Source organism: Acomys russatus, chromosome 3 (genome assembly GCF_903995435.1).
Source record: "Acomys russatus chromosome 3, mAcoRus1.1, whole genome shotgun sequence".
In the NCBI taxonomy this organism is placed as follows: Eukaryota; Metazoa; Chordata; class Mammalia; order Rodentia; family Muridae; genus Acomys; species Acomys russatus.
Genome location: NC_067139.1, coordinates 81,018,224 through 81,031,891, shown reverse-complemented (window position 1 = coordinate 81,031,891; position 13,668 = coordinate 81,018,224). Strand labels below are relative to the sequence as shown.

At 48.1% G+C, this 13,668-nt stretch overlaps 1 protein-coding gene across 1 annotated transcript; it reads right to left on the bottom strand.

Annotated features, from left to right (window-relative positions):
• Positions 1–822: 822 nt before the first annotated feature.
• On the bottom strand, positions 823–13,168 carry Parp2 (poly(ADP-ribose) polymerase 2). Its single transcript, XM_051143358.1, has 16 exons — positions 13,129–13,168; positions 11,413–11,541; positions 11,048–11,139; positions 9,974–10,024; positions 7,486–7,582; positions 7,045–7,120; positions 6,485–6,587; positions 5,568–5,718; positions 4,765–4,903; positions 3,242–3,305; positions 3,028–3,162; positions 2,702–2,829; positions 2,379–2,478; positions 1,575–1,673; positions 1,186–1,310; positions 823–1,082 (listed from the first exon to the last, which is right to left on the bottom strand). The coding sequence occupies exons 1-16, from the start codon at positions 13,166–13,168 to the stop codon at positions 923–925; spliced, it is 1,689 nt and encodes a 562-aa protein (XP_050999315.1). The 3' UTR covers positions 823–922.
• Positions 13,169–13,668: the final 500 nt, after the last annotated feature.

Below are 13,668 nucleotides of genomic sequence, written 5' to 3'. Positions count from 1 at the left end.
AGACACACACACACCACACACACACATATACATACATGCACACACACACACACTTTAAGGAGAGTCACAGTGGCTCACAGACCGCAGTCTAGGTGGTCCAACAATGGCTGTCTCCCAGAGGAAAGGCCCAGAACCGAGTGGTTGTTGAGTCCATGAGCCTAGATGTCTCAGATCGCTGTTTCAGTCTGGTGCTGGAGTCCCAAGGAATGCCTGGACGGCTGCTGGTCTGCACTGGAGGTCTGAAGAAGCAGGTTCTAATAACCAGCCAAAGAATGCCTCAGTAACAGGACAGGTGAACGTGCCAGCAGGAGTGAGTGAGGGCAAGCAGGCAAAAAGCAAAGGCTTCTTTCCTCCATGTCCCTTCACGTGGGCTGCCACCAGAAGGTGGCCCAGATGTAGGGTGGCTCTTCCTAGTGCGGGTGATCCAGTGAAGAACACCCCTGGTAGGCATGCCCAGCTGCCTGGGTTTCCATAGGTTCTAGATGTGGTCAAGCTGACTCACCAGAATTAGCATCGCAGGACCCTTCAACTCCAGCTCCCTCTGCGGGTACCTGCACTCACTGTGCACATGGTGACACTTAGGCACTTCAGACACATGCACATACTTTAAAAAAGAAACGCTGAGTGTGGCTGCACATTATCTATAGTCCCAGCATTTTTGGGTACAAAGGACTCAATTGCTGGGGCTTGCTGGCTACCAGCCTCTCTCCAGAATCAGAGCCCAACACCTTCCTCTGGCCTCTTTGTATCCACACAGGCATGCACACCACACACAAAGAGCAAATGTCTGGAGAAGTAAAACCCAAAGAAGCCAGAGATAGATTTATACCATTTTATTAAACAAAATATCAAAAAGTTCAAAAGCATAATATTGCTCCGTTTTTGTGTGAAGACTGTATCCTCTGGCTTGTTTGATCAACATTCACCACAGCTGCAGAAAGTCAAACTGGATCTTTAGGAGGTATCGCATACGGACCTGGTTGGGGTTATAGACAATAAACTCATTGTAGTTGAGGGTGTAGCCCTCTGGATTGAGAATTCCTGTGTCACTTGCTGGTCCTAAGGGCACTGTGCTCCCATTCCTGCCAAATGGAAGAAAATGCGCCAACATCAGTATTTTGTCGAGACGTGAAATAGACACAATTCAAAAGAAGTCTTCCAGTGGCCTCGGCCCTGGGTACTTACAGGGTGCTGGAGTGGGCAGGGCTGGGCGCCATCTTCCCCAGCCCCTTGGTGCTGTGCTTGCCCTGAAGCTGCTCTTCTGCCTTCGCATTGGCCTCCAGTAGCTCGTTACACTCCCCTAGAGCCACCTGCAAAGCAGAAGACCCCTGAATGCCTACACCCCTGAACGCCTGCACCCCCGAATGCCTGCCTAGTCTCAGCTGAGAAGTAGGTGACTCTAAAGCCAGCAGCACATCCCCACTTGCATTTTATTCCCTGACTTTAGCAAAAGAATCTAAGGCAGTGGAAATTCCATTCCAGGTGAATTTCCTGAACCCAAAGTCAGATTTTCTCAGTGAGAAATCCAAGAGTTAACAGTCAACCAGAGATCACAGCTGTATCCCCAGACTGACCTCTGACAGAAGCAGCAGTCCAATGTTCTTTAGGTGGGAGGCGAAGCAGTAATTGGCACTCTTGGAAGACATGTCAGCAAAGTAGATTCCTTTCCCAAACTGAAATATACCAACAAGGGCTGGAGAGATGGCTCAGAGGATAAGAGCACTGACTGTTCTTCCAGAGGTCCTGAGTTCAATTCCCAGCAACCACATGGTGGCTCACAACCATCTATAATATGATCTGGTGCCCTCTTCTGGCATGCAGGTATAAAGCACTCATTTTACATTAAATAAATAAATAAATAAACAAACAAATAAATCTTTAAAAAACAAAAAAACAAAATGGAGGTCAGCTGTCTAACGCACTGCATGAGGAGGTCCTGGCATGGTGGTGCTCACCTTTAACCCCTGCACTCAGAGGGCAGGTGCAGGCAGATCTCTGAGTGTGAGTCCAGCCTAGTCTACATAGCAAATTCCAGACCAGCCAAGGACAACAACAGGAAAAAACAAAACAAAACAAAAATAACAACAACAAATTATATGAGGAAGAAGACTCAGTATTGGCCACGAGGTTCTGTTCTCACAAACACAACACCGTTCCTCTCCCACTGTCCTGTCCAAGTCAGTTCAAGAGACAACAAAACAGCCACAGTCTGTCTTCCAGGAGAAGAGACATATCCTTTAGACTTTGAAGAAGGAGGGCACGGTAGGAAGGGATGTACTTGTTGGTGGGCTGTTTCAACTCTTTCAGAGAAGCTCCATCTAACCCTAATCTGAGCTGTATTCTTTCCTTTGGGCTCCTAGCGTTCAGTCTCCACTTACCATATAACCCGTGATGGGAGCCTCAGGGGGCGCAACCCGGAGCCCGTGACTCAGGATTCCCACCCAGTTGCTCAGCCTGGAGCCATGCCAGAGGAGCATCCTAAGAAAGAGCCATTAGTCTGCCCTGCTGTCCTGCGAACATCCGTCACAGACACAAAGAACACACACACACACATGCACACACACACACACATGCACACACACACACACATGCACACACACACACGCACACACACACCAGCCACCCCGCCACCCTCCAAGCTCCTTCACTGCACTCCAGGCAAGGAAATGAAATGGCTCCTCAGCCCAGCGCCAGCACAGACCTGTTCGGAAGGTCCTCTCTGAAGACCTCTTTCTCCCCTTCCTTCTCTACTGCAAAAGCATCCAGCAAGGTCATAGTGTAGTCCTTGTGTGTGGGTGCATGTGTAGACTGTAGGTACTGAGAGATCACCTGTGCAAAAGGATGAAGAACAGCAAATGGAGACTGCAGGACGCGGGGCTTCCGAAGCTGGCAGAACTTTCTGCCCCAAATAGCCTCACGGCGCAGTTAGAAAGAGTTCCACACTCCCAAGTTCCTGGTGAATACAGAGGTGGGAAATGTTGGTTTGACTGGAATAAGAATATGACAATAAACAACTATTTTTATTACTTTGAACTCATGACTTTCATGGTCCAGAGGATGCAAAGCACAATGTAGGTTTCTATAGTGCTGGTCCAACGGGTGTTCTGGGCCTTGGAGCTCTGACGTCACCAGTTTAAGGGCGATTTCAATGTCTCCCAACGCCTAAGAAAATGAGATAAAGAACAGTGTGGAGGAACTTAGGAGAAGGGAGTGAGAACCTCCCAGTGCATCCACGGCTCACCTCTAGCAGTTCCACTTTCTCTGACAGTTCTTTCTCTGTCCGGATTACTGGAGGAACAGAGAGTCTAGGACAGAGATGCAACCATAGTTAGCTGTCTGATTTGTGACTAGAAGGCACATGACTAAAAGATAAATAGGTCCTTTAGAAAACAGGTATTTGTTTCCTTACTAAAAAGAAAAGGGAAGAGTTGGGCCTGCCAGGTGGTGTACACCTTTAACCCCAGACTTCAGAGGAGGGGTAGGAAGGGTCTATGCAAGTTGAGCTCAACGCCAGCCTGCTCTACATAGTGAGTTCTAGAACAGCCAGTGCTACATAGAGAGACTTTATCTCAAAAACAAACAAATAAATAAAGATTTCCTATTTGAAAGAGAGAAGAGAGAGAGAGCTATGAAAAGACTCCAAAGCCCAAATATATAAAAGGATATTAAATACACATTCTGGGTAGGATAAAACAAACTACTTAGATTTTCATGTTAGGGACTAGAGCTGAAATTCTTTTAGGAGATCCTTTTAAAATTAAGCTACATTGACATTAATAAGAAAATATGAATACAAGTCAAATCTTTTGACCGCCCAGGGCTATTTTGAGGTCATGAGAAATGGAAACAATGAAAACCAGAATGAAGGGGCTGGAGAGATGGCTCAGAGGTTAAGAGCACTGACAATTCTGCTGCTCTTCCAAAGGTCCTGAGTTCAATTCCCAGCAACCACATGGTGGCTCACAACCATCTATAATGTGATCTGATGCCTTCTTCTGGCCTTCGAGCACTGTATACATAATAAATAAAATCTTTAAGAAAAGAGAAAAGCCAGGCGTGGTGGCACACGCCTTTAATCCCAGCACTCAGGAGGCAGAGGCAGGCGGATCACTGTGAGTTCGAGGCCAGCCTGGTCTACAAAGTGAGTCCAGGACAGCCAAGGCTACACAGAGAAACTCTGTCTCGAAACCCCCCCCCCCCCCCCCAAAAAGAGAGAAAACCAGAATGAAGAATGAACAGAGCCAGAATAAAGCTCAAAAGGAAAGTGCTTGGGTCCAATCCCTGGGGTCACACATGTCTTCTTGCATATGCACACACGCGGTAACAGTCCTCTTAAGGAACAGATGGTGGTGGGATTTGCAAGGTGTTCTATAGTGGTTAGGTCTATTCTCTATATTTTTGGCATTTTTTTTTTCCATTTTGTGGGAGCAGAGGGGTCCATTCTCTCCTGAATTGGCAACTTTCACTTGGTCAAGAATATGGTTCTAATAAAGTTGGGAAACTATGTCCCATATTTCTTTTATTTTTAAAATTATCTTGAGGGTCAAGGCTGGCCTCAGATTCACTAGCTAGCCAAGGCTAGACCCCCCCCCTCGCCTCCTGAGCACTGACTTCCTACATACTAACCTAACTACAAATCATACTGGCTTCTGTTCTACTTAAGGTGACAGTTTCCTCAGGAATAAAAGATTAAGAGGGCCACAACTGTTGCAGTTGCTTAAGGAATCCAGGTGAGTAGGAGAAGAAGAAACAGCATGACCTTACCCAAAGTCATGTGGGATCCTGGTGTAGAACTCATTGCACGCTTCGAGAAGAGCTCGCCCATGCTGGCCAGCACGGATGCAATCCTCAATTTTCTTGAGAGACTGGTAACCAGCCTTGATTTGTGCCACTGTCAGCTTTCCTGGAAGCCCAGTCAGAGATCAGACGTTACTATGGATATGCCCAGTAACAGCTCCATCTCCAGAATACTATCATCCTCTCAGCCCCCATTTCAGACCCTGCTGGCTTCACCCAGGCCGTTCAGTAGTAACCCTTAAACAGCATCTCACGAGAGCCTACTAAGGACACCGGGGAGCACGAAGGGCGGCAGAACGGGAGCTCCCACCTGGGGAGCACGAGGGGCGGCAGAACGGGGGCTCCCACCCGGGGAGCACAAGGGGCGGCAGAACGGGGGCTCCCACCCGGGGAGCACGACGGGCGGCAGAACGGGGGCTCCCACCCGGGGAGCACGAGGGGCGGCAGAACGGGGGCTCCCACCCGGGGAGCACGAGAGGCGGCAGAACGGGGGCTCCCACCGGGGAGCACGAGGGGCGGCAGAACGGGGGCTCCCACCCGGGGAGCACGAGGGGCGGCAGAACGGGGGCTCCCACCCGGGGAGCACGAGGGGCGGCAGAACGGGGGCTCCCACCCGGGGAGCACGAGGGGCGGCAGAACGGGGGCTCCCACCCGGGGAGCACGAGGGGCGGCAGAACGGGGGCTCCCACCCGGGGAGCACGAGGGGCGGCAGAACGGGGGCTCCCACCCGGGGAGCACGAGGGGCGGCAGAACGGGGGCTCCCACCCTACCAAGAGGGGCTCTCCTGGTGTCGTACTTCATTTCAGTCATCATGTCTTCCATGGTCTGGACGTTACAGATCAGCTTCAGCAGCTCCTGGACCCGAAGATCCAGCTGGGACTCTGGCTTCAAAGTTTCCTCTTGTTTCGTCTTATTTTCATCCTGTGGCAAAATAAGCACAACTTCTAACATCTGAAACGATGTGGTTGAGGCCCTGTAGGGAAAGGTTCTCCTGGGATCCTCAGTGTGTTTGAATGCTGGAATGTTTCTATTAGGAATCTAGTTAGAGGAGCCAATGGGATTTCCACCATGGCCTGGTAGTGCTCCCTCACAGTGAAGCAAGCGCTCAGAGTAAGAACGAAAGGCCCACTCTCTCCCTCCCTCCCTCTGTCCCTCCCTTCCTTCCAACGCTGCCTTGAAGTATGTAAGCACAGCTCTTATACCCCAAACCTTCTGATCATATTAATACAAGTTTCCTAATTTTCAGATCTATGAGTTTTTAGGGTGAATCTCAGCACCCTGGAAACCTGTTTGTCAAAATTATTTTTCTTTCTTTCTGTGTTCGTCAGTTTTGAACCCAGCCTCACACATGCTGGGCAAACACTCTACGCTGACCCTGCACTTTCAGCTTTGATCTCTTCACAGTGCTGCAGAAGTGAAGCCAGCTTTAAACAGTCTCTCAGTTTGGTCATTTATATCATCTCTTGGTCTGTAACACTGAAGTTCTGGAAGCAGGGCCTTGGAAATCCGCAGTTCCAGGAGACTAGAAAGGCATATTCTAGCCCTTTGAGATCAGAGAGGAGGGGGAGGTCTCTCTGAGGTGGGAAATTGCCGTGACTCCTAATATCCCGGCCTGTTCTGGTCTTGGGCTGATCTCCATCACCTGGCTAGACCTCCTGGGTTCCGAAGACACTGCAGGGTCTGTTACCTGCACACTGGCGGCATAATCCATCTGTAACATATCATATTTTCCAGGTACCTTCTCGAAGTTCTCACGATCCTCCCAATTGTTTTTAGTTTTGTCAAGGAATCTGTGGAGGCCAAGGTAGTGGGGAAAACATACAAATACAATGAAGGTTCACTGACAGAGGGAGGCACACAGCAGTTTCCTAACATAGTTTCTAAACTGTTTGTTTCTCCTTCACAGCTCAGGCACACATCAGTAAGTTAGGACACTGAATCAAGTAAAATTGGGAATAAAGGCTTCCCAGCTTTACCAAAGGGCCCCAAACACAGACCCCGTGGATCTATGAAATAAAAGGTACATAATCAATGCTCTTCCCAGAAAGAAGCATGAATCTAGACTCAAGAAAGTCAGTCCTCAAAAGTCACAACTTAATCACTGACTGAGGATACAGTTTAACGTCCTAATCACAGGGTGTCAGAGTGGACAGCAATTAACGTTTATGCCAAATCATCATCACACGAAGCACTTCAACAAGGGAGATCCAGGAAGGGTATGGTTTTAAACTCATTTTTAGCACTTACTTTTTCTGAAATATTTCCTTTGCTTTGTTGAGGTCACCATAACAAGCCACCAAGCTGTGCTGCCCGGTTTTCCCAACTGCAAAATAAATGCCATACCCAGGATGGTCCCTTGCTCTAGATCCGGAGTGAGGCTCTCCAGAGGCAATGAGCCGTCTCTCTAAGGTCTCTTTCAACAGCAGGCAGGCAAAGGGGATGGGAAGGTGGAAGGGCTTAGGCAAGTGACCGTACTGATGATACAGGTTACCGCAAGTGTCACAGCCAGAAGCAACGCCATCAGTCCGATGCAGGGGTCTTCTCAGCCTCGCAAAGCTTCCCAAGGACGATGCCGGCCACCCCCATCCTCAGAAGCCCCACCGGGCTCCCCAGTCCTTCCCAGGCCCGCTCGCTGCACTGCCTCTGTTCCTGAGGGACAGCACATACGATCCATCATGCAGCCTTTACCTCGGCCCCAGCGCATCCAAACACTGAAGCTCTTCTGGGCATCGTCTTCTAACAGCTGGATGAGATAGTACTTATTGTTGTTGAACTGGAGATTGGTCTGCGACAAGTGGAAGAGTGATAGCGAAAAAGGAGTTAGTTTTACAATAAACCAACGATGTTTCCTTGTTTAAAGCCATCCAGTAATTGCCAAAACAAAAAGCACAGGATGATGAAAACAAATATCCTGAAAGAATAAGGTTATAAACAGGAACTTAGCGTTTCATTCTTGGGACTTAAAGTAGGATCTTGGAAGCTTCCCGAAGCTCACTAACTAACCCTAACATCCTACATTAATGGGATCCTCCTGGTAGCTCCCTCCACGGATATTTTCACTCCGCATTATTTTTTGAGACAAAGTGTTGTACTAAACCTGGAGCTCACTGAAAGCCCATGTCTCCGACTGTCTCTGCCTCTCTAGTGCTAGGACTACAAGCATGCGCCTCAGTATGCGCCACTGTACTCAGCTTTTTACTTAGGTGCTGGGGATCCAAATTCCGATCCTCAGTCTTATACTGCAAGAATTACTGACTAAGCCGGGCGGTGGTGGCGCACACCTTTAGTCCCAGCACTCGGGAGGCAGAGGCAGGTGAATTGCTGTGATTTCGAGGCCAGCCTGGTCTACAAAGCGAGTCCAGGGCAGCCAAGGTTACACAGAGAGACCCTGTCTCTAAAAACAAAACAAAAAAGAATTGCTGACTAAGCCAGCTCCCCAGCCTGGCTTATAGTAACTAGGTAGCAGCGCTGCAAAGGAACACTAGCTGGCTGTTAGTGACATTATGTCAGACCAATACATTGAAGTATGTGGCTGCTGAGGACGTTCCGTCAGGAAAGTACTTGCTAAACAAACCTAAGACCCCCCTCCCCCCAGTTCAGTCCCTAAATCCCAAGTAAAGAAACTGAGCGTGGCAATGCCCGTCTGTAATCCCAGCACTGCGCTGGCAGAGGAGGTGGATGCCTGTCTCTGAGGCTAGGGTCACTGGCCAGCCAGCCTGACCTGTTAAGTGAGCAGGGAGCACAAGAACTTCTCTCAAGAACACTAGTCAACGGAACCTGCCTGGCAAACAACAGCTGAGGTGACTGATCTGCAGCCTCTACATGAAACAAACATGTGTCCTCACAAGAACACCCACCCACATACATACACATAAAAGCAAATAAAGTAGGAGTCATAACCAGGAAAATTATTAACAGAGCAAATATCTATTCAAAACAGTGTGTGTGTGTGTGTGTGTGTGTGTGTGTGTGTAAGAAAGAGAGAGAGAGACAGACAGACAGACAGACTATATAAAAGGAAAGACTGGGGGCTAAAGAGATGGCTCAGAGGTTAAGAGCCCTGGCTGCTCTTCCAAAGGTCCTAAGTTCAATTCCCAGCAACCACATGGTGGCTCACAAAGGTCTGTAACTCCAGTTCCAGATGATCTGACATTCTCACACAGACATGACACACATTCAGGTAAAACACCAATGCACGTAAGATAAAAACAAATCATTGAAAAAAAAAAAAAAAAAAGACTGGCTCTGTGGTGGAGCCTTGCGTGGCAAGCACAAGGACCTGGGTGTGGCTTCTCAAACTGGGAGACGTGCATACTTGTAATTCTAACACTTAGGAGGCCTCGGCAGCAGGGTCACCGTCAGGCCAGCCTGGTCTATAGAGTGACTGCCAAGCTAGTCAGGGCAGCTCAGCAACACACACACAAAGGTAAGGTGTGGGGGTTAGGGTGGAGAACTGATTCCACAAAGTTCTCCTCTGACTTCCACACACACACTGTGGTATGTGTACCTCCTCTCATTACACATACAGAACAATAATACTTTAAGTTAAAAAAAAATTTAATTTTTTAAAATTCTGATAACCTGAGCTAGCAAAGGGCTCAATGGGTAAAAGGCACTTTTCCCCAAGTCCAGTGACCTGCACTAAATCAGAGGGAACCTGGCAGTAGAAGACAGTAGAAGGACAGAACTGACTCTTTTCTATTTGTTTGCTTGTCTGTTTTTCGAAACAGAGTCTCACTACGCAGCCCTGGCTGTCCTGGAACTCACTCTGTAGACCAGGTTGGCCTTGAACTCACAGAGATCTGACTGTCTCTATCTCCCAAGTGCTGGGATTAATGGCATGCACCACCACATTAGAGTGAGAACTGGGTTTTTATTTCTTTCTTTTGTTTTGTTTGTTTTGTTTTTTGAGACAGAGTCTCTCTGTGTAGCCTTGGCTGTCCTGGACTCACTTTGTAGACCAGGCTGGCCTTGAACTCACGGCGATCCACCTGCCTCTCCCTCCCCAGTGCTGGGATTAAAGGCCTGTGCCACCACCGCCCCACCTGAGAACTGACTTTTTAAAGTTGTCCTCTGTCCTCCACACATATATATATATAAGATAGATACAAATGAACTAAATAAATATAAAATTAAAAAAGAAGACATTGTCACAATTAGCACGGTTTGTCCTTACTTGATTTAGCATGACGTCATAGAGCTCACCTCCTTCACAATACACATGAGCCTGGGAAGAGAGGAAGCAAACTGCATCAGTGTGCTCAGTCTCAGGAGAGAAGTGAGACTGTCTTTGTTTGTTTGTTTTAATGCTTTAAGGGGTAATTCTCTATCACACCCCACATGTCTTTCAGAGGGAGAACTGGAAATGTACATTGTATACACAGCCTATTTTTAATATAATTAAAATATATTACCTTCTTCTAATTACAGAGGCCTCACAGAGTCTAACTCAAAAGAAACCTGCTTATAAGTAGGCTTGCTTCTAGATCCTTCCAATCTTTTCCCCCCTTCATCAGTAGTTCATGCCATTCCATGGCAGTTTATCATCAAAACTACAACTGTTAACTGGGTGGTAGGGGCACGCGCCTTTAACCCCAGCACGCAGGAGGCAGAGGCAGGTGGAGCTCTGAGTTTGAGGCCAGCCTGGTCTACAGAGGGAGTTTCAGGACAGCCAGGGTCTCAAAAACAAAACAAAACAGAACAAAACAAATGAACAGATAAAACCCCACACTGTCCTCCCTTAACAATCACAATATTTCCTGAGTGAAAAAGGAAATAAACTGTGGAAAGCTAACGGCAACCCCTAGAGTAATTAGGTTAATATTCTGTGAATTTCTTTAAGTATTTGGAAAATAAATGTATTCGTTTTTTATTTTACATGTGAGTATTTTGCCTGCATATGTGTGTATGTATGTCACTTGCTCGCCTGGTAGCTGTGGAGGTCAGGAGAGGGTATCAGATCTCCTGGACATGGAGTCACAGATGGTTGTGAGCTGCCACGTGGGTGCTGGGAATCAAATCCAGGTCCTCTTGAAGAGCAACAAATGCTCTTAACCACTGGGCCATCTCTCCAGGCTCAATAGTTTGCTCATTTAAAACCTCACCACCCCTATTTCTCAACTCTGGAGGAAAGTAGTCACTAGGAATATTTTAGAAAGCATATTTAAACCGAGCACCAGCAACATTCGAGACAAGAATCATGACACAGAAGAACTCTGCTTTCTGTTCCTGATGCCTTTACCTTTCCCACCTTGGCCGTACACTCTGGGTCCACAGGAGCTTTGCCCTTTAACAGCAAGGCCTTCACGGAGTCTGAGGGAAAACAAGTATGCACCGCTGTCACTTACATGGCAACCAAAAGAGCAGACTTGGCCAGAAAGCTGCCATAACTCACTCTGCCCTTGCTGAGCAAGCCAGGCCTCTTGTCTAGGTCCTAACCCATCTCAAACCTATGATAATACGGATTCAACAAAGCAGACTGGTACTGCAGAATACCCAGGTGATAGAGAAATTAGTTATATGCCCCCCCCCCCCAGTGGGAAGGGACAAATCTCATCCTGCTCCTTCAGAGACCCTCGAGCTGGCCGTGCCCTCCCCGGCCACTGCTGCACTTGCCGTTTGTCCGATCTGCGTCCTTTCCTCCAGCCACCCGCCTTTTTCTCTGGCACGTGCGCATTTTCTTGTCAGGAGGAGAGTCTTCTGTTGCCTTGCTGCCATTATTAACTCCCTTGGCGTCATTTAGCACTACAGAAGGTAAAGGCAAGAACAGTAAGCAAGAATTAGGACAAAATGAAGATCTAATAGTTAAGCAAAGTGATACAAAAATAAAAATAGAGAAAAAAATTAAGGGGGACGTCGAAAGGGAGCCCCTCATCCCAGAGTGTGGTTCAAGCCTCTCTGTAGCTGAGAACAAGAATTCCAGCACATTCCGTGCTGTGAAAGCTGCCGACACAGAGATTCAGATACTTCTATGTTAAAATGGCAACGCACTGGGCTTACAGACTAAATGTGTATGACAACAGGCCTGGGTTCTTCCATCCTATGGGAATCTTAGACAAGCCATGAACACCGTTTACAGCTGAGATCCCATGCCTCTCTGCAATTCTTATGGTCTAGACTCTGACGCTGGAATTCTGTCAGATCCACCTCAGGAAATGTGATCTCAGTTAAGGTGAGTTTTTTGTTTTTTGTTTTTTCCTTTTCTTTTCTTGGTTTTCTGAGACAGGGTTTCTGTACACCAGGCCTTGAACTCACAGAGATCCACCTGCTTCTGCCTCCCGAGTGCTGGGATTAAAGGTGTGTGCCACCACATCCACCAGGCTCTGACAAAATCTTTATGAAGAAATTAAAGGGGCTGGAGAGCTGGTCGTGGTGCCACACGCCCTTAATCCCAGTATTCCGGAAGGCAGAGGGAGGTGAATCTCCTTGAGTTCAAGGCTAAGCCTGGTCTATAAAAATCTCCAGGACAGCCAGGGCTATTACACAGAGAAACCCTGTCGGGGAAAACAAACAAACAAACAAACAAACAAGGAAAGGGGCTGGAGAGATGGGTCAGTGACGAGGTGGTTCCCCAACTCCTCCAGAGGATCTGGGTTCAAGTCCCATCTCTCATATGGTAGACTATAAAGGTCGGTACCCCCAGTTTCAGGGACTCAACACCTCCTTCTGGCCCCCAGGCACACACCTGGTGCACTACACACACACACACACACATGCAGACAAAATACACATATAAAGATTAAATAATTTTGAATGAAATAATTTAATATGTTCTTTTGAACGTATATAAGTAACTGCCACACCACTCACTACTCTTTAAACAGTCTGAGCAATCCCGCATAAATCCCTTACCATATATTAATAAAACATCCCTACCACATATTAATACATTTATATAGATGTTTAAGGTTCATTTAATTGGGTCTCATAGCCTTTGGTCTTCAATACCTTCCTTCAAACTAGACCAGTCCATCACGGTCGGTAAAGTGCTCTCCAGTCTGCACTGACCAGCTAACAGACAGCATTGCTTCCTGGAGCTTCAGAACCTTGGAGTTCATTGAACCTCAGCTGCCCCAAAAAGTAAAACTGAGACCACAGAAATAGTATCTAACTTATAGGGTACAATAAGAACATTGTATACAGTCAGTAGACAACAATTCTAAGATTCGAATTATACTTTCTGAATTCGGATGTATTTTAAAAAGGTTTTCTTAAATTGAATGACATAAGCTATTAGCAATACTTGTCAGCTATGTTTGCTGTTACGCGTCCATACGCCTCTCTGGACTGGAGTGTAATAATGAAAAGGCGAGCCCCAGACAGCGTTCCCACCTCGCCTCCTGCAGCTAGACCTCCTCCGCGGCGGCGCCATAGCGCTTGAGGGTGACGTCGTCATCCCTCACCCGGATGCGCGGGATTTTTTATTCCAGAGCCGGAGCCCGGGCTAGAGCGCATGCAAATAGCGCGCTGTGCCTCATGGGAAGCCACCACAACTGAGAAATGCACTCGGCTCTGGAGTCTTATAAACGTGGCTGACCACCTCTCGCCGCTGGGCGGAGGAAGCTCATCAACGGGGCCACGCGCTGAGTGCTCGTCACTCCCCGGCCCCTGGGAAGGTCTGAGACTGGGGCCTCCCGCGGCCCCAACCGGGCCCTCCCCGAGTGGGGAGGTGAGTTCCCAGAGAGCAGGGCTCCACGCGTGGGCAGACTGGGCAGGAGAGGCCCCGAGTGGGCGGATGCCTCCCTCGCCGGAGCTTGGAACAGACTCACGGCCAGCGCAGGGCGAGTTCAATGGCTGAGGTGAGGCACCTCGCGGGCCTCATAACCCAATTCAGACTACTCTCCCCCGCCTTTCTTTTTTTTCCTGGTTCTC

Bases quoted from the DNA above. Each gene is read 5' to 3' on its own strand.
- Parp2 (XM_051143358.1), bottom strand. From the start codon at position 13,168: ATGGCGCCGCCGCGGAGGAGGTCTAGCTGCAGGAGGCGAG. The intron at 5,719-6,484 runs GTAACAGACCCT...ATTTTGCCACAG, and splicing joins ATTATGCCGCCAGTGTGCAG to GATGAAAATAAGACGAAACA. The intron at 3,163-3,241 runs GTGAGCCGTGGA...TCATTTTCTTAG, and splicing joins AGAAAGTGGAACTGCTAGAG to GCGTTGGGAGACATTGAAAT.